Here is a 22,239-nt window from a genome sequence, read left to right on the forward strand (position 1 = left end):
AAATTGTACTGTCCGAATAATAATTGTAATCAAATTTATAAGAAAAAAGTATGGAACGAGTACCCTTGGGACGAATTTACATATCTCTAGGACGAATTGACATATCTCAATTATGTATGTTTTTCTCTCTCCAGACTTCGAAATGCCCCTGTCATCAATAAACGCTATTATAATTCATTGTTTTGACAGTCTGACACTATCTAAGAACTATATGTGTATCATTGTTGATTCTCTATTAGCATAAGCTTGTACTAGGATTGATGTTCAGATATCTTCTAGAAAATTGCCCATTATATTTGAAAAAAAAACCAAAGACATACAGTTTAGTACAAACTCTGAATTAATGGCTTAGCACTGAAACCATATAACTGCATATGCAAACAGAATTCATAATCCGTCCAAGTTTTTTCCTAAATGATGCCACAAGACATTATTGTCAGTATAGTCGTTCCAGAACCCTTAATACATTGGTGACTTTTTAAAGCATTTTACGTATGAATGGTAATTTTCTACCTATTAATCCTTACCTTATTGATCCTTAAAAAAGAATTTCTTTAATTTAATGTTTGGTGGTGTTTAACATGTACAGTTAACTGGATCTGTTTGTAAAATTCTCACAGCCAATTGTAAACACCATAAATATTTGATCACTGTTTACACTACTGCTATGTTAAAACGCATAAATAACTTTCATTACACGTGTAAGAGTTGTCTCCCATATGCCATGTCTACCCCTTTAAATGCTAGCATTCATAACAATGTGGGTAACTGAGTTACATCATTATTATATATGGTAGTGAAAGTTAAGACTGTTTGTTGGTTTCAAATCCTTCTGACGTAAACAAACTGCAGAGCTTCAAAACAATGTTTGCACAAGGATAAATAAAAAGATAAGGTTAGTTACATTAATATACGGGATATTAGTTACATGTACTAGTGTAATGCAGAACCAAATGATGTTGTCATTTTACCAAATGAACGTGAGCGTGAATATCGTAATGCTTTAAGATAATCGATTGAATTCAATGGTATCGTGTAAATTCTAAAGAGTCTCATTGTTGTGGCTATGTCGCCACTGAAAAAAGTCACATTATACTGATTCGTGTATATAAAAGATGTATCATTGCACTCTTACCATTATTAGAAAAATAAGTGTGTCTACATTGATGACATCTACTGTTCTACTGATTTCTGGATTTAAGTTTGTTCTTGGTGTTTTAGAGTTGCAATCATATTTACGTATTTATAACAATTACCTGTAAATGGGATATTTTAAGTAACGGTTCACGAGCACTCATCATTTATACTTGATGAAGAGTATTAGCACAAGGAAATTAACATCATAAAGCATTCGAAATCTGAAATTAGAAAGTTAGAAATTTTAGGAAGTTTCAGTTTTGTAGTCATACATCAATAGAACCAAACAGTTACAGTCCATTAGTTTGTGTTTGTATTTCCAGAAGAACAAACTTATGTATACATAAAACGTTACTTATACGTAGTTCTTATATTGAATTGAAATATCATTTTGATCTAGTGGATAGAAGGAACACCATTCCTAATGAATAAACAGGCAATACTGAACAACTTTTTAAAGGAGAAAAAGAAGAGAACTAAGTTGATTGCGAAGTTAAAAGATGTAATTCATAATCAGGTAATTTTACACAGTTACCAAATTTTTAGAAGATATTGAATGTAATGTTACTTAATTTCCATGCTCATTTATCTGAGGCATACATAAGTTCATTTTTTAAATTATAATAGGCATATATTTGATAAATATCGATGGTGAAAAATGAACTATCTGAGTTGTATGTAGTCACAATAATTCACCAGATAAAAAACTGAAGTCATTAAGGGTTGCTCTCTTTGTATAAATTATATGTAAAAAGTATTTTTATTTGCTAAATCGATTACGGAATTTATTAAGAAAAAAACCCACCTAATAGTTATATATTTCTATTACTTTCTTAATATCTATTGTTTATGTCTCTACAAGTATCATGAATACCTAAGTCAAATCTAAATTTTGTATACAGGATGAGTTTACAACCACCGAGGAGGGTTATAATACTGACATAAGTGAGTAGAAATTATATCAATAGTTTTTTTTATAATGTTTTTTTGGATTTTCATTAGCAATAAATCATTTATTGAAAAAAAAAATATAAATAGAGACTTATCATCAATAAGAATGTCAACTTGTGTTACTAAAAATAAGTTTTTCTCTGATAAATATTGATTGAAATGGTTTTCCGATCACTTCATGCAAGAAAAATAGTTTTTAAGATGATGGACTTTGCAATACATACTAGTATATAACAATGTAAATTTGTATTACAGTTTTGGACTCGGTGGCCGAAATGTTTAGTAGTTACTATTGTAATCACTAGCCAGTCAACACTGAGGTTGTGTGATCGAACCCCGCTCGTGCGAGTGCACTCGACTCCAATCTTAATTGACTAGGATTGTCAGTTTTCCTATCAAAGATTGGTTGTCTATGTCTGGGATACGAAAACCCTTAGTATTCGAATTATTCATACTTTTGCAAACAGTAAATTTATATAAATGGCCTTGTAATTGATATTCATGTGAACATCGAATTGCTGACCACTGGGCTGGTGATACCTTAGGGGACGAAACGTCCACCAGCAGTGGCACCGCTCCAATAGTTATCAAAGGTGGTACCAGGATAATCATTTAATACGCAAGACGCGCTTTTCGCCTATATAAGACTCGTCAATGACGCTCAGATAAAAATGTTAGAAAGTCAAACAAATAGAGCATCGATGACCCAAAATTCCAAAAAATTGGCAAACGAGAACTAAAGTTATATATGCCTGGGATACGAAATGTGTACCTGTTCCGAGTCAGTGTAACACGGATTGTCATTTTTTTCTAAATACAACAACTTTTTTGTTGTTTTGGTACTTGTACGATAAAAGTCGTGTGTTATCATAAAGATCAATATATAAGGTATCACGATCTTGTTGATAAGATTTCAGAATCAACTTCACAAATAATACACGATGGTCTTGAAATATAGATTCTGGGTTCTGACGTGTTTTTTTCTTATCTTAATGACGTATAATAGTATTCTTTCATTTGTCCTTATTAATATTACTTTAACTGTTAAGTATGTTTCCGGTGGTATTCATTTGACGTGACTATATACTTGTACATCACTGTGTTATTGATCTATGATGATTTTGTAATCTTGTGTTCTATTTTTTCTAGAATGCTTTGTCTATATGCCATTTTTATACATATGACATGTCTCTGTATTTATACATCCTGTTATAATGTTATTGTTCTATGATAATTTTTGTATTCTGGTCTTTCATTCTATTATGCTTTGCCTATATACCTTTGTGTGTTTCTTGTTTCACAGATGACATGGCTCTGTAGTTATACATCCCGACATTGTGTCATTGTGCCAATGTTAGTTTACATAATTTTCTTTTTATTTTTATAATGATTCAGATAATAACACAATGTTGTCTGCTGCATCCCTATTTTAGACATTTTTACCTAAAATATTTGTTTGTTTTGTTCACACATCGTTGTCAATATAATAGAATTTTATACAACTGTCATACAAGTGAGAGGTTTGGCTAGCTATAAAAGTAGGTTTAATCCACCATTTTCGACTTAAGAAAATGCCTCTTGTAAGGCAGGAATATGACAGTTTTTGTTTTAAATTTGATGTGTTTTGGCTTTTGATTTTTCCATTTTATTAGGAACATTCCGTTTTGAATTTTCCTAGGAGTTGTTTTTGTTATTTTACTTTTTATGTCTTTTTTTTTCTATTAGTTGTTTTAATGCTTGTAACCTCCCTATGCAATTACGTGATTATCTGTTACGCCGCTGTCCTAGTTTAGGATATGTATTGACCACTTAAACACATGTTTTACCCAGACATACTGTTTGTGTTCATGTTCCGAATAAGTATTCCATGTATTGCCCTTTTTCTAGATGCAATAATTTGCATTTCTTATGTGTTTTGTTTTTGTTAGCTGTACGTTATTAGTTTAATGCAAATCAATATGATGAACCGTTGTTTACACCGAAACAGGTATATCATTTCTAATCAAGCAACATCTCCTCATATTCAGGTCTACAAACTAAAATAAAAAAAGGTATTAAAGATCTGATTTTTTTTTATCCAAAATGAATGAACAAAATGGTATGATAAAACATGATTGGATTCTGTCTCCTAGTCAAAATTATGTGTATTTTTGTTAAAGGTGGGGATTTTTGGAAGGGGGATAATTGATCGGAAAGTGAAATACTTTTTACAGAATAGTCGTAATAGTTCTTAATCGATTACTTACTAAATAAAATCGTTAGAAAAGCGTAGGTTTTATTCGGTTTGAACGTTAAAGAAACTACAAAAACACTATATTTATGTCTTAATCTCCCTAAAAAGGTTTGAATTTTTCTTGAGGTCAACACAAGTTTGATATTCAATGTCAGGAAAGCCAGATTTGAACAAAATACACTTAAAGATATTCTAATTTCAGAAGGGAAACATTGTATATACAGTCATGTAAATGAGTTGGTCTTTTTGGCACTAATAACTAAATAAAGATAATTTCTATTTTTGAATGTTGATAAAATCCAAATGTTAAAGAATAGTAATTAATTTTTTTCTTCGACTGACAACTCAATGAGTACACCAGATTGTAGGTTAATTATAGAGACGTCATAAGCATTCATGTACAATGCCAAAATATAGACATGGACTTAGTGTAACACTACACAGGTTGTTTACAGGAGGGCAGTCGATGTTTAAATATATATATGTATATCACTTTAAATTACATATGTAAGTACCAAATGAAAGGAGATATTCAAAGTTAATACGACCAGGAAGTTGAAAAACCTGTAACGGTTCAAATAAGATAAAATGGATCATATCTCAATTCATAAGCCGATAAGCAACGTCACCATAAACATAAACATTAATATCCTGTTAGTTATAAGATTCTACATTTACATACTTCCTACCAAAGTTTGTTTATCTTTGAAGGAATGCAGCAAAGGTTTTATTTTTTGATAACACTGTCACCATAACATATTCAATAGTTAGTATTCAATGAGTGTATGAAGGACCATGGTTTTATATTTAGATAACATGCACAATTGGTTTGTTCATCTCTCACATTCTTACAATGTTGTAATTTACCAAAGCAATTTACTTAAAATATTCGTATTGTGTTGTAGGGTTTCTGGATGTTGACCAAAATCCCGATCCAAAGTAAGTGTTCCTATATTAATCAAAGCAATCATGGGTTTTCATTCTATACTTTCCGCATTAAAATGTTTCTTTTATTATTCGTATGTAAATGACATCTGTCATAATCGAAGACTAAATGCATACATCTGCTTGGTTTAGTACCTTGCTTATTTCTTATTGATAAGCGTTTTTTGCCTGGAAAATGATTTGCCACATATCCCAAGCAAACCAATGATCAATATTTGATCAATATTTGAAACAAAGTACGTTATCATTGAACATCAGAGAGGGTAAAGGACGAATAAGTCCAACTGTCTAATTTGTTAAATAGCATCACTGTACTGTACGAATAGCTTGCAACTAGCAGCGTCATTATTGCAATTAGAATGTTTTAAAGCTAGTCCTTTATAGGCATTTCGGTTGCCGGTTGGTCAAAGTAGATGTCTGTTATATTTCAATGGGGTTCCTGTTCTCTTAATTTAGTCTGCCTTAAGCAAATGTTATGAAACTAACCCCAAGCTTATTTTCACAGAATATAATATGTGTGGTGTCTCTTTTAATGTGCTAAAGTTACACCACTTTACAAATGGTATAATTGTTTAATTTTCGTTTTCGTTCTCAACCAAATGTTATGAAACTTGTGACCTACCGAATTAGACTATTTACCGGATTTGTAATCACATAAGCAACACGATGGGTGCCACATGTGGAGCAGGATCTGCTTACCCTTCCGGAGCACCTGAGATCACCCCTAGTTTTTGGTGGGGTTCGTGTTGTTTATTCTTTAGTTTTCTATGTTGTGTCATGTGTACTATTGTTTTGCTGTTTGTCTTTTTCATTTTCAGCCATGGCGTTGTCAGTTTGTTTTGGATTTATGAGTTTGACTGTCCTTTGGCATCGTTCGTCCCTCTTTTATACACAATAGTAATTACAATACAAATCAGATCTAGTACAAATTTGGGCAACGCCATTTGTACCGTTTTTCAGTTGAGTCCCTTTTCAATTTTATATGATATAGTGGAAGCATCATCATTATCCCATGAACACATTCCCCATTTAATTTTTAGTTGTATATAAACTTGAGCTTAATACTGAAAATTAGAATATTCTTTTAATAATATACTTGATATTTTTTTTTGGTTTTGCACACTCAAACAGATAACGGATCTCGATACACACAAAATTTATACAACTACAGAATATATATACGATTCGAAAATTCTGTTCGTACTTTCTTTTACCGATCGTAAAAAGTTGTAAGGTGTAATGTTCGTGACTTCTAGTTCAAATAGCAAAATTTAACTATTTCAAATCTTTTTCGAAAATCATGTACAACCTAATAAAAATATTAATTAATTCAAACAAACAAACGTCTATTAAAAAATAGAATATGCAGTCTTGCTAGAATGTAGAATTTATAGAGAAAAGTTCTCGAAGAATGATAAAATAGGTGTAAAAGCAACGTATCTCTTTTATCAATCAATGATGGTTTGGCTATAAAAAAGTAATATTTTGTTTGTAGGCCAGTGAAATTTATTAGGTTATAGATAAATTGTTTTCGAATATTACATTTTTTCCTGAGCGCCTGCAGTCATCCTCGTTATTATATAGGACCCTATGGTGTACTTTGTTAAGGACCGTTTTCGTTTGGTTGCCTGCTTTGTATTTGTCAAGGAGTTACACTCATCTGTCAAATAAATTTGTTTATATGCAACACTCCGTCTACGTCACTACGTTTAATTGAATTTGTGAAGAAAGGTTTCACTAAGGAAACTTCAAAAGAGTCAAATATAAATCATTTAGAATCCACAGTAACAACCCTGAAAACTGACATTATAGTCTAGAAAACATAAATTAGTGATTAATTGAAAGTATACAAAGATGGTCTATCAATAAATACAATAACTCTTTTATGAAACAAATAGTTGCTTCTAAAAAACATGTTTTCAAGTATTTTTTACATAAAGCAGACCATTATTTTTTTTGGCGTAACATTTTCTTTATTTTTGAGCAAATCATTATTATTTCATTAAATATAGGGTTTACCTTTCTTTTGCCAAATGTTTTTTTTTCTTTTAATGTTTGGAAAATTTTGAACTTGATATACAGTGATAAATGCAAGATGAACTAAGAGAAGTTTAATGTGTGTCAGAGTTTTATAATCATCTCGTTATTTATTTATCTATTGATTTTGATTTTTAGCAGGTTGACTTTTTAAATATACATGAACATAACTTTCAATCTATGCTTGCAACAAAAACAACAAAGTGAATTTTAAGGAATGTTCGAAAGATGTTTGTTCATGCTTACCATTACCATGAAAATTAAATTAGAATTTCAAAATCCCACATCTTAAATTCCATCTAAAATCATGACCTTCTTCCGCTTTTTTTACGTTCTCTTCAAAATCGTATCTGATGTATATACCATATGTACTGTACCTACAACTAAAAACCTTTTTTTGGGGCAGATTGCAGTGTCTTTTACAACTTTGTGATTGAAATAAATGGATGATTCAAAATTTATGAGCACTAAATACATGCTATTTTTCGTTTTGCGGTTATAAATAGTTGAATAACAATGTTTTTTTTCAATCAATTTTAACTTTTTTATTGAAATATCTGATTAAAGGCGTGGTATATAAAAGATATATCATTGATATTTTAATGATCGTTTGATAATTGAATTTAATTGATGGTTTTTAATGCTGAAGTAATTTCTTATACTTAAGACAGAATTGCTATTGCCCTGACATATCTTATAAATAAGAACTGCCCTTCCCTGATTTAAGATGCTGAATCGACGGGATTTGAACCGTTCATATAATTTAAAACCCGGTAAAAATATTTTGCAACTGATAGGCTTTCTTATTCATGATATTATATATGATTTAGATGTGTGTGAGGTTTGTGAGTTACAATACTTTTGTTTTATCGGTAATTCGTATATTTTCCCTTTGATCTTACTGCCTAATATTTTCGAGTATCAGCGTACTGGCTGTATCACTGAAAATATTAGGCAATACATTGCGTGACGTCATAACATTGCGTGACGTCATAATTACCGATAAACAGAATAATAGGTAGTTGAGTTTTTGATACTGACTATATCATGTTGAATATCTCAACTCGCCCTAACGGGCTCGTCTATATATTCCACATGATATAGTCAGTATCAAAAACTCAACCACCTATTATTCTATAAATCATTAACATCACTTTACAAACTTGAGTTCAGTAATTTCAAATAATTTAACGATACTTTTTTTCATACATCAAATATGAGTTCACTTACAAAGATTAAGTTGGAGGAGGCCCAATACCTATTAAAGATAGTTTTTTAATATCGCATAGGAATTTTGCTGCCAGTAGTGAAATGTCTCGTAAAAATGCACATGCTATTTATAATTTTACGGTGGACAAATCTTATTGAGACAAACGTATTTGAAATTAAAAATTGTGTTTTGTCTGTACGCCTTTTTGTGTTGTTTATTTCTTACATATTTCTTTGTTTTAAAGTGTAAAGATCATAACCGATGTTGGCTGCTTTATCCCTATTTGTTTTACATTTTTACCCATTATGTCTGTTTGTTTTCTTCACACATCATCTTTGTCAATATAATGTAATTGTATGTGGCTATCATACAGGTAAGAGTGTTTCCTAGCTATAAAACCATGACTGTTTAATCCATCATTTTCTACATAAGAAAATGCTGTACCAAGTCAGGAATATGACAGTTGTTATCCGTTGGATGTGTGGGAGGCTTCTAAAAAAATGCACGTTATAATGGTAAAACGAATGACGTTTAAATATCGATACACGATTATCACAAAGACAGTGTTAACGTCATAAATATATGTACACATCTCTCAAATTTAGGAAGTCTCTTTATCTTAAATGGATGTCTACGAGAAAACCATGCAAAATCAAAAAAAAATTATGAAAGGGGTTGTGGAGTTTTCAGCTGATTTTGGGTTCCTAGTAAAATATTAAGTACATCTAATAGTTCTATGTATAAAAAATGACAATTTATCTCAAAATATGTGAATACAGGGCAATTCTATTTTAGTACCAAATTTGCTGAAAAATGTTGTTGAAAATGGACATTTTTTTTTTTTTTTATTGAATAGTTCAAAGTATTTTATGACAAAAAAAATAGTTTTACCTTAAAATTCAGACTTTCTACTAAAATAAACTGTAATTTTGATCTTATTTTAACCTTTATTTTTGTTTTTATTTTTATTGACATAAATGTGTTTTTCTAAAATTTCAATTCAGCCTTTACTGAAAATGTCCATAAAACCTCAAAAGTCACTCAAATTGAAACAATATTTTGTTAAAAGTTATGGTTCACTACAAACTACTATTCCTTAACGGGATTCTCGTTGCAAATTGATATAAGCTTATTTGAATAAAAGATGAAAAACTGAAAAATATACCTAAAATTATCTCCCTTTGTAAAACTCTTCACAATAAAAGGTAGATTTAATGTCAATAACAGAAGGAGGGAAATCAACAAATGTGCAGAAGGATAGAAAATTATGGTATTTTTGATGAAAATGGTGTAGCCAAAAACTTATTTTCATTGAAAGAGTGTAACAACGACATAGTAAACCATGTGGCTAAGACATTCCCACTGCCATTGGGATAAGTCTGATCCTGATCAGATAGTCTAGACATGACTTATGAGGCTAGACTATCACTATCATGTCTAGATTTCAGACTCACATAACATAATTTTAAATGCATATGCTGCAAACATGGACAGGAGTTGGATTGCATTGGACAAGAAGACAAAATGAGTTGCTGTCATCCTTTCATGACCCTTGCAAATCTAGCAACGGAAATTCGAAGGCAAAACGTTCAGTTACATTTGGTTCTGGTAAGTTTGTTATTTATTTCTTTTGGTTAGAAAAAAGCAATTTGACACCATTAAAAGACCTGCTGTAGAAACATCACATCAACTCATAAATATAGGAAGAAGAGCATTAACCATTTGTCTTTGGGAGAAAAAGAAAGGGGGGGGGGGGGTATTTTCATAATTTTCTTGAAGCAAACGCTGATTTAATTTTCATTGACATACATTTATAATGATTCAGAATTCTTCTGAAACTAAATGATTGATGTGTTTGCCTTCTTAATTTTAAGAGAAAGACTTTTTTCTTTCTCTCAAGAAATCTATAATAATCATGATAAAATATATATTTGATTACAAAGTTCGCCCTGAGTTTGTTTTCCAAATTGTCAATATTAAAGAGTCCGTTGACTCAGGTTTTTTCTCCTAATTCAACATTAATGGTTGCTTCAAATCCCTGTTTTTAAATATAACCCATTGAAATAGAAAACATTCAGTAGATAGATATAGGAAGATGTGGTATGAGTGCCTATTCATCCAAATAACAATTTATAAAAGTAAACCATTATAGGTCAATGTACGGCCTTCGACACAGAGCCTTGGCTCACACGGAACAACAAGCTATGAAAATGATAAAGGACCCCAAAATTACTAGTGTAAAACCCTTTGAACAGGAACTCAAAAACATGTTTTACAGACTATGAGCTTGGTTTTTTTCTCTCTAAATATTTGTTACTGTGAGACTTTTTCTTTATATTTCCTAAGTGAAGGTCATGTATCACAGTTAAAAACATGGAAAGAAACTTGTACATGTATTTACTTCTATCAGTTAATAAAATAGAATCAGAATAGAATATGCTTACAAATGTATTCCAAATTAAAGGGCACAGAAGGGGCAACATGAGATTATAACATTACAGATTACTCAGATGAAACAAATTCAAAATAACAATACTGAAGAAATGAATTACTTGATGATGTGATTGATATCGTAGTATTTATGACATTTACACAGATTATTTATCTTATCTACAAACCTTTTTTTTCAATGATCCAATGCATTATTTTATAAAGCCAACTCAATGTACAATGTACATGTAGATGTAACTCACTGTACTGATCATGCAAATGCACACATATACACTATTTTATTTCTTATCAACAGGTTAATGTTGAAGATGGAAAAGCACAAAAAAAATAATGTGAAAATGAAAGCAGATATGATAGGAGATCATATAGGTGAATATATGATATAATTGATAAAAATATGAATCAAACAAGTCATAACAAGAGACTACTAAATAGACAGCAAATAAGACCTGTGTTGTGGCATTATTTGTGAAATATAATCATATATAGAAATTTGAAATTGACCAGTTACATTTATTGTAAAAACATGATAAATGTTCAGTAAATAAGATTAACCCTTCAATTTTGAAAAGTTGAATCTGGTAAACAAAAAGTAAAAATAACAAACAGAACACTCAAATTCTTATTTTATGATCAATTAAGGGCCATATCAGTACAATTTACACAACAAAATTTTCATTACTCATCAATTTGAAATTGTTTTTTTTATAAGAATTAAACCTAGAAAAAAATATATGTGTTCTTGTCAGCTTGACAGATCCTCATTTATAGTATACATGCATATATTGTAAACCCGAAGACTACATTTGTATTTTTCATTTTTGAAAAAGCACTTTGAGCATTATTACAGCTTTTTTCCTACTAAATGTAGAGTAAAACTTTGGAAGGTTTGCTTGCTCCATTGTATAAATATTAATTCAAGCTTTGTAATTAATGTTGATATCTTCTTGTAGAGTACTTTTAAGTTTGATTAGACGTTATGCCAATTGCAATTGTACAATATACAAACAAACCATGCAAGCTAACCGAAGTCTTAGATTTACATGCCTTAGGAATTTAGCTGTAAAATTAATTATATATTTGTTTTCAATGCTTATTGTTTTACCAATTTCAAATGTTTTGGCTTGTTTTTAAATGATCCATATCAGCTAGGGTCAAAAGCGTCCAAAGTTAAACTTTAGGTATGTTTTACTTGTGTCTAATCCTTTTTTGCTTTGAGCAAATAAAATATGTTAAAATCTAAATAAAGTTAAACTTGATTTGATAAAACAATGGAATAATTGGTGTTCTTTGATATTATGCAAAATTAAACAGTGCATTATAGTCATATTTTTTCTAATTTCGGGCATGTCTTAAAATCTTTAAATTGAACCACATCAAGGTATAAGGGATTCAGAACTAAACTTAGTTTGATTTTTTTGTCGAGCCTGCAACTTTTGCTGTAGAAAGCTTGACATAGGGATAGTGATCCGGTGGTGGCTTGGCTATGGCGCTGGCAGCGTTAGCTTACTTCTTAAAAGCTTTATATTTTAGAGGGTAGAAGACCTGGATGCTCCATACTTTGCATATAGATGCATCATGTTACGAACTTTCCGTCGGTCACATGTCCAATGTCCTTGACCTCATTTTCATGGTTCAGAGACCACTTGAAAAAAAAGTTAAGAATTTTTGTAATGTTAAATTCTCTCTTATTATAAGTCAAATGTAAGTAATTGGATAACTATATTTGGTATGTGCGTACCTTGCAAGGTACTCATGCCCATCATACAGTTTCCATTGACCTCGACCTCATTTCATGGTCAGTGAACAAGGTTAAGTTTTGGCGGTCAAGTCCATATCTCAGATACTATAAGCAATAGGGCTAGTATATTCTGTGTATGGAAGGACTGTAAGGTGTACATGTCCAACTGGCAGGTGTCATCTGACCTTGACCTCATTTTCATGGTTCAGTGGTTATAGTTAAGTTTTTGTGTTTTGATCTGTGTTTCTTATTCTATATGCAATAGGTCTACTATATTTGTTATATGGAATGATTGTAAGGTGTACATGTCTAACTGACAGGTGTCATCTGACCTTGACCTCATTTTCATGATTCAGTGGTCAAAGTTAAGTTTTTGAGTTTTGGTCTATTTTTCTAATACTTTATGCATTAGTCAACTATATTTGGTGTATGGAAATATTTTATGATCTATATGTCTGTTACACAGGTTTTATTTGACCTCATTTTCATGGTCCATTAATAAGTATTAAATGTTTGTGATTTGGTCTGTTTTTTTAATTTATAAGCAATACGTCAACTGTATTTGTTGTATTGAAGAAATTTTAGCTGTACATGTCTGCCTGGCATGGTTCATCTGACCTTGACCTCATTTTCATGGTTCATTGATCAATGTTTCCTTTTCTTTGGTTAATGTTGAGTTTAAGTGACAGTTGTAATAAAGCTTTATAGTTAGGTCTATCAACATAATAGCAATGATTAGTAGGAAGGCGAGACATTTCAGCGAGTGCACTCTTGTTTAAAAGTACTTTTTTGGGTTAAAAGCTTTTTATAAATATGTTTAGATTTTTAATATTTGTTTTCAAATTGAAAAAAAGATCAAAGGGGCAAAACAACCTTTGTTAGTTTATTAAAATATTATTAAAGGTGTTTTTTTCTATGCTAAATGTTATCATGCATTTACCATGTTTAGATTTATAATTTGGGCTCAGTTTTCAAGTTGATTCAGATTAACTTAAACTTTGTCTAAATTCATTAAAAATAGAATATATGGGGTTCTTTGATATGACAAATCTAATCATGTCTTTTAGACTTTAGAATTTGGATATTGGCACAAGTCCAATTTTAAAATCATAAGTTCTTTTACCACATTCAAATTTTGAACTGTATCATGTGGATTAAGTTTGAATGTAGTGTCTATACTAGCCCCCCCCCCCCCCAAACACCACCAACCTCATTAAGGTGCAATCTCTGCATTGTAATAGAATGTACTTGAGCTGTTTAAATCTCATTGTTGAAGGTTGTACAGGGGACTTACATTCATTTCATTTGATCTTTTGTGGATATTTGTCTCATTTGTAATCAATACTCATCTCCCTATTTTTGTGCTGTCATAATGTCATTAATTAAATACAATATGAAATCTGCAAATTTAACTTCATTAAAATTAAGTTTGCTGCAGCTTGGAATAAGAAAAAAATCAAATTTAGGTCCATTTTTAGCTAGTATACTTTATTTCTTATTCTATGTACTAGAATGTCAGAGTTGTGATAATCGAAACACATTTACACTAAGACCAAGTTAATAATTAATTTCTTTTTAGGAAATTTCAATCATTTAATGGATAACAATTTTTTTATAATTATCTTTTACAGACATTTGATGATCCAAAAATAACTAGAGTTCATGAAACAAGACTGATTACGGATACTTGAATGTGGCTCTGATCTGTCTTTGATTTTTCCTGTTGGTGTGAACAAATTGCAAGCTCAAATAAAAACAAATTGAAATGGAACTCATAGATATGCTTTGAAAAAAAGAAAGAAACAGCAATGTGAATCTTGCCGAAGTCTTAACAACAACCAAGTCAACACACAGTTGCAACACAAATGAGAAGAGAGAGACATTTGCAAGGACTAAGAGTGTTCTCACTGTCTCACCATCAGAATGGCTTTCTCATCAGCAAAGAAGAAGTCTAAAATTACTTCTGTATAAAAAGGTCATCAATATTGAAGATTACGGTTGTACTTGCCCATTTGATAAATATTAAAATATTTTCATTTGTCAGAAATTGTTACTTAGATTGACTAACTAGTTTTATTGATTGAATTATTAGTAAATTACCTTTCGTAGTTCATGTAGTTACATGTATGTAAATTTTTTTCAGATAGTATGGAAACAATTTAATATGTCCCTAAATTCCATACATAATGCAACAATTGTCTTGTGCTGCTAAGTCAATTTGAATTAACTTTTATGTTACTTTGTATGTTTATAGTAATCTTATTCTTGCATTTAAGCATCATTTTGTGTTATTGTATCATCTTCATTGATTGTTAAATATAAAAGTAATGCTATAAAAAAAATAACATTTATGATCATTTAAACAGATTGAATTATTTAAAAATATATCAATGCTAAAAGGAATTTATAAATTTAGACATTTCTCGAGGAGAATTTTAGAAAGTACTACAACAAAAGCAAACCAATAGTATATGCTCAAATGCACTATTATCTTTCTCACCAGATAACCAAATAGAGATATGTTTATATTTTATTAAATTGATGAAGCTTATGTTAGTTTAAATAAATATGTACATGCAATTTTAAGGTTTTAAAAAACGACATTTTTATTGGATTATCTCCCTTTGTACAATAGAAATTCAGATTTTATCATCACTGTCTCAGGTACTCATGATCAAAATGACTTATATTGTTACCAGCATGCAAGTAAAAGGTTGCAACTTTCTTAACTTTGTTTACCTGTAGAACACATATTCTGAATGTCAATACTTAAGATTTTTCAATATGATGAACTTGACATTAAATTTCATATCAATTTTGAGAAACCAGAATAAAACTTTAGTAATTAGCAAGCTGCAATAAATAAAATAGGATTACTATGAAGAAATGGAAGGATTTTACTCTTTAAAGTAATAAGGACAAGTGTACTGAAGGAATGTGTAATAAAAAAAATACCAAAAAAAAATTGTTTTTGGCAGCTGCCCCCTTTTTTAAGCCTGATGCTTACAATTGTTTGTGATACAAAAATCCATTTCACTTTGAATTTTCTATTTGAATTACCTATTTTGCATAATACAAACTGTATAATTCAAGTATTTATTTTTGAATGCTTGGTTTAATTGAAATATGAGACTTTCCTCAATTTATTGCGAAAATACACAAAAAAAAAGGGGGGAGGCTATCTAAATGATCAATAAAATCTATAAAATTAATTTGCAATCGAAATCCCTTCAACATATTTTGAACCAAAGAAAATGCAATGTATGTCTGACATTTAGGGTAAATTAAAGCGACTTTTGGGCTGTAGTGTCTGCTTTAGTGTGATATGATGAAAAGGCCATATTTTTTATCACTTTATGTGTTTTGCCACGCCCTTATTTTCTGTATATATCATTATGTTTAATAAAATTATGTGATTTTTACTTCATACACATCCTATCTGTGCTATTAAAGTATTTAAACACTCAGAAGTTTTATAGTATTTATTTTTATTTGAGAAATCTATGAAATCTATGCATTTCAGTATATGCATCTATAAATAAACTCGGAAATACCCTAAATCTCTATCGTTGCCATGGTTACCAGCAGTGTAAGGGCTTCAAACTTGCATGACTTTCATATAAGGTCAACCTGAACATGTCAGAAAAGTTTTATCAAAATCAAACAACTTTGCATGGAGCACCATCTGCATGGTTTTCTCATAGATGTCCATTTAAACAGTTTTCTATTAGTACTGACAAGAACATCTTGGCTGAAGTCATCTATTAAATCAAATTATACATAGAACTTACAACGTAACAGTCAATTTCGCAACATGAACACTCGTATTTATCCAATAATTCACCATTAGTTTATAGATATTATGTGTGCATTTAAGGGACCAGTTACAAGCTGTATAAAAGCGTTAGATGTTCCTTTCAAATATTATACGAACTCGCAAATAAATGCAAACGTACTATAACCAGAATTAGATTTAATTCGAGTCAACACATTTTGCTTATTCTGAATTTAACATTCAATCATGGATTAATTGCCTGTGCATGCATCGATGTATTGAAACTAGAGTTCCTACTGGTAATAAAATAAGTAATTGCTTCTCCATTAAGATTTTGTTTATTGATTTGAATGTCAAAACAATCTTAGTTGATTTTAATTATCGGTATATGTTTCATTTGTACTATTTCAATCCATTTATTTCTTTTTTCAAACATGCCATCACCAAATGTGAAAAAATACATTACAATTTTTGTCAACTCTATTTGTGCCAATAGTGACACCAAAAGTTTCATTTCAGAGCACGTACATGCATCAACGCTTTTAATGATGTCACGTGGCTCCATCTTCAGATATCTAAGTAGTGTTTTGTACAATGTTTGTATGAGTCTGTTTATCGATTAACTGTTTACCATGATATTGGTTATTGATTTCCGATGTGCTGATTTTGGCTGTCTATGATAACTATTAACTGTATGTGCAATATGATATAAACCTTACACGCGTTATTTTATTCTGAACCCTTGGAAGAAAATAAATGTGTGATTGCATTCACAGTTTTTCTTCTTCAAATAATAGGTGATCTGTTGTAAAATATGAATTTATATTCCAAAGGGAAAATCTTTATTGTTAAGCGGATAGAGATGTTATCGCCATATTTTTTTTTACCTTGATGCAGTTACGCATTTTTCTCTTGTGACTGCAGAGAATAAATAATATTATCTCTTGAATTTAGGAAATATAATTTTTGTTGTATTTTTAGGTGCAATTACTGTCATACTAAGTTGGATAGTCTGATTTCTAGCTATTGCGTGGACTGTCAGATATTCATCTGCGATACTTGTGTGATAGAACATCGAATGAAAAACAAAAATCATAAATATATCTATCATCACCATGTTATCCGCGGATATAAACTAGAAAATCCATTGGTACTACCTACTTTTTCCAGGATAATTGATTTGACATTTATGGCGGCTGACATTGTAGCGGTATTGCTAGTTGACCAATTGTGTTCTTTTAACTTGACAGGAAAATTGATTAATGCTTTATCCATAAGAATAGTTGAAGAAAAGAGTCGGATATCTCGTATCAACGATCGCAAGATAGCAGTTACAGTACCTAGTAATAACCTGATACAAATGTTGACTATCCTAGCTCCCACCACAGTAACGGATTTAAGAGCTCCCGAAGGAACAAATATGACGGGTGGAATCACATGTAGAATGGATATATTATACGTGACCTTCACTGATGCAATACGATTAATGGATTTATCAGGACAAATACAGAGAGTGGTGAACATACCAAGTGTCAAATTACTTCATTCTGTAAACAACGACAAGATGTTATGTGTATACTCCGAAGACGACCCAGATAAAACTATGTCATGTCTTGACTTTACTAATGACAGTCTGTATAACTTTGAACGTTTCCCGTTCCATCCCGAAGATGTTACTACTGATGACGATGGTACTATAATTTTCTCGGAAGATGGTGTGATTTGGCAGGCTGATAGTGACGGAAAAAACATTAAAATCATAATGTCACCAGTCAATATCGCATATAAAAAGATAACTTATTATAAAGATTCAAAATGTTTGTTCACATGTCGCAACGGTTTAAAGGCTTTAGAAGTATACAGACAACTAGAATAGATGACATGGCACTGATACAATGTACAAAGTGTGTTGACTAGATATATCAATGTTGCTCATAAAAATGTAAATAATAATAAAAAAAGAGATATAGGCTATGTTATTCCAATTCATATATCAGAAATACCAAAACATCTCAAAAATATAAACTTTAGATATTCTAAATGAGAAATTAGGTAGAATTATTTTGTCATAACTCATTGATACTTAATGGCATACTGTATGATCATCACAATGATCGTCCAACAATGTAAATTAGTATTGATGCAGAAAAAATTAATATAACAAACTTAGTAAATTCAAAATGTTCAAGGTACTATATAATGTTTGTATACCATTGATTAGGTTTTATCTGCCAATCTTTGAGGGTAACAACAGGTAAGTACTCAAAACTTAGGTCCTGAAATACATTTTTTTTTAGCAATCATTTCTTAAAATCCCTTTTGATATAAGAAAATATTGAGAAACTAATGGCGTCGTCTTCTAAGGAAAAGTCTATCTGACTTTACATAACAATAATTACTGTTTGGGTTTGAGCGGTTCTGATCAACATGATCAAGGTATATCACAAAAAGAGTGCGTGCTATACATGCAAACAGTATTGTTATGTGCATTTACATGCATGTCAACAAATATAAGTTCATAACTTTCATGACTTTGATTTGGAAAACTTTACCGGTTAAACAAATGAAGAATTATTTCAAACATAAGGTTAAACAATTTTTTGAAAGCTATAACAAGAAATATAAAGTACAAACATAAGACTACTTAAGGTTATTGAACTGTAACTAGTACAAATGATTGATATTATTATAATCCCAAACGATGTATACTCTCATTATGTGTTTTAACTTTTGAAGGTTACAATGGAATCCTGACGGTCTGAGCAACAAAAACATCAACGGAAACAACAAAAGAGTGAACCAACAAAATTTAAAGGTGGTTGAAAATGTAAAATCATATATACTTTAAAGAAGGAAAACAAAATCTTTAAAACAAATCGAGAAAACTCATTGTCATAAAGAAATCTTTCGATTGTCATGGAAACTTACAGATACTAAATTTGTGTCTGTGATCGGTAGAATAAGACCACATTCTTCGCATAGTGTTGGCTCTATAACTAAAGTCACAAGTTTTGAGAGAAGGGTTATATTTGATATCCAAGTCGTTCACAGGAATATACCAATATGACCAATTACAATTAGACCATAGAATGTGGTAACCTATAATTCTCCCACTTTGAATCACTTGGTCAGCTAATGCATCCAGTCTTGCAATCTATCGACAGTCTCCTCTTGCTGATCCCTTTACATCCGAATATAAATACAAAAGTATTGGAAAATATAAAAAAGAAATATATATTTCAACAGTTCGTTAAATATGAAGGACATGTCTGAATGAAAATATACATAAGATTTGAAAAACAAAACACTCCTATTCTGTCATATAATATGTTTTATAATAACAACCAATCTTTTTCGTTTAATATAACAAACTATTGGCCGAAAATAACATTTACTTGTTATCCGCTGGACGAGCTTGATGGATGGATCACACAAATAACATGACCTGATTTAAATTTCAAGCAGAAAAAAGTTTCAAATGCAACTTGTATTAATGTCGAAAGTTACCAATTATTTTTTTAACAACATTGTTAGTGCAGATATGATTATTAGGATCTTCATCGGTGATGTAGGTGATATTGAAAGCTAAGCAAATGTTATATTTTGTACAAGAGAAGCGAAAGACAAAAAAGGAATATTCAAACTTATAAGTCGAAAATAAACTGACAATGTCACGTAAAAAAAAAGACAAACAATTGTACACAAAACACAATATAGGAAACTTAACACCCAACAAATTCCACATGTAATCCCAGGTGCTCCGGAAGGTCGAACAGAACCTTATCTTCATATAGAACACGTGTTACAAAACCGGTAATAATGCTATTCGATTGGTCACATTCGACGTAAAAGAAGACAGGATTGCTGTTACGACATTTGGAACGCCAACAAAGTCAACCAGCCCATAATGGCCTCCAAAACATGATTAGGGTCACGATTTCACCTTACTTTGGAAGTCCGAGATCAATAGCTTTCTTGTTAGCACCCATCCTCCTTCAAAGAAATCATTATAAAATGCACGCTCTGGAATATCAACATAGTCTAGTCAAAATAGATGAAAAATGTGGTCAACCTCAAAAAAATTGCAACAGAATTATTTTTGGTATTTTTCAATTCTAAAAGGCTTTCTTTGTAACATAATAAAAGTCTACCAAAATATCTGAGTGGGAACATGGATTTTTTGGGTGAAAAATAGCAAAATTTGACAAATATAGAGAAAAACTGGGAAAAGCTTGTTAAACATTCATTATTGATGATAATCATTTCAAGTAAAAAGTTTTACAACAGGTTATACAGTGTTTATAAATTGAAATTATAAAAAATAGTTTTTTTTGTATAAGCATGAAATTTTAGGTGAAAACATCCGATTTTTGTTGGAATTTGAGATTTACAAAGCGTGAATTGAACAGGACAGCAAAAATATAATTATTGGTAAAAGAGGTTCATTTGATAGTTTAAAAAAGACAAAAACCTTTATTCTTACCATTCCAAAACTTTACAGCAATACTTAATTTGGTAAATGGTGATTTTGGGTAAAATATAGCAAAATCATCAAAAATCGTTAAAAAAATGGAAAAACACTAATTTGGAATTTTAACTGTTTTTGAATCACTATAAAAATAGAAAAATTCAAATCTTAATAGAATGATAATCAGATCAAACAAAATGCATAGTTAAACAAATTTGAAAATAGCTGATTTTGGGTAGAAAAAGCTAAAGTTGGCCCAGAATTGTCGAAAATGGAAAAAAAACTGATAAAATTCATAGTTTTTCAGAAATCAATTTTAAAAGATGTTAGCGAAAATTAATTAATATTCTTTATATGAAAAAGGGCAAAGCTTAAATTCATACTATGTTAACCAAAAAGTGATTTAAAGGATGTTTGCTTATCATGTTTTGGAATTTTTGTCACATTTCGAAATACTCTGGTTTTATCCATTAGAATGCCTGAAAAAAATTGCCCATCAACTCCCATTTTACTTTTTTAAATCATTTACATGCATAATTATAAGCCATTTGTAAAAGTCTTATAAAATCTTATTTATTTTTTAATAGTTTTTGAGGACTTTAACTGGCCAATGATAAAGCTATGAAAAATTAAGAGAAAACATTTTCCCGCCAAAATTCCGATGGCTTATATCTCAAAAACAACCACATTGACCCCTATTTTATTTTTTGCTATTTTGATTCTTCAATAAATTCCCTATCGATATATACTAGTGTTATTGAAACCTATCTTTTTTTAAACTGAGCAGCGTGTTGACCATGCATAATGAGAGGTAAAAAGTCTTATTGACGAAAACCTGATAATGATTTAAAAGTAAATGGCAAGATACATGGACACATTTTTTTTAAAGATTATTCCAGTGTTATGTATACAACAATATCTTTTCATCAGTAAAGTCAGATTCAGCAATGGGAACATAATTAGAACGATTCAAACCACAACATTCACCACATCCTACCGAACACATTTGAAGACCATTTTGTCTAGATACATCATTTGGTGTTGCAGTTTTGCTTACAGTTGCATCTTATAATGGTAAAGCTTTTACCAGGTGCAGGAGACAGTTCCATCAAAATTGTTTTCCACAAGGAATTTTCCAACCATCATAAGTCTGCATGGTCTGTAGGGTCTATGTCAATTTCTTATTACATCCATTTTTGGCACCGATTATACCATGCTCAAACTCAAAGACTATGAAACTGCCCTGAATCGGATGCTTCTTCTCCTGCTTTGATGGTATCTGCTTCAATGA

At 30.6% G+C, this 22,239-nt stretch overlaps 1 protein-coding gene and 2 long non-coding RNA genes across 3 annotated transcripts in view; all 3 read left to right on the plus strand.

Moving 5' to 3' along the window:
* The window catches only part of LOC139483429 (reticulocyte-binding protein 2-like), a 41,380-nt gene extending 23,024 nt beyond the window's left edge, over positions 1–18,356 (plus strand). The window contains exon 14 of the mRNA XM_071267450.1: positions 17,731–18,356. Within this exon, the coding sequence (XP_071123551.1) occupies positions 17,731–18,356 (626 nt within the window). The remainder of the gene's footprint in view (positions 1–17,730) is intronic.
* Positions 1,566–5,262, plus strand: LOC139482239 (uncharacterized). Its single transcript, XR_011654804.1, has 3 exons — positions 1,566–1,654; positions 2,040–2,082; positions 5,227–5,262. It is a non-coding gene; the product is annotated as an uncharacterized lncRNA (long non-coding RNA).
* Positions 9,539–14,691, plus strand: LOC139482241 (uncharacterized). Its single transcript, XR_011654806.1, has 3 exons — positions 9,539–10,121; positions 11,260–11,333; positions 14,337–14,691. It is a non-coding gene; the product is annotated as an uncharacterized lncRNA (long non-coding RNA).
* Positions 18,357–22,239: the final 3,883 nt, after the last annotated feature.

This window comes from Mytilus edulis, chromosome 7 (genome assembly GCF_963676685.1).
Source record: "Mytilus edulis chromosome 7, xbMytEdul2.2, whole genome shotgun sequence".
Classification (NCBI taxonomy): domain Eukaryota; kingdom Metazoa; phylum Mollusca; class Bivalvia; order Mytilida; family Mytilidae; genus Mytilus; species Mytilus edulis.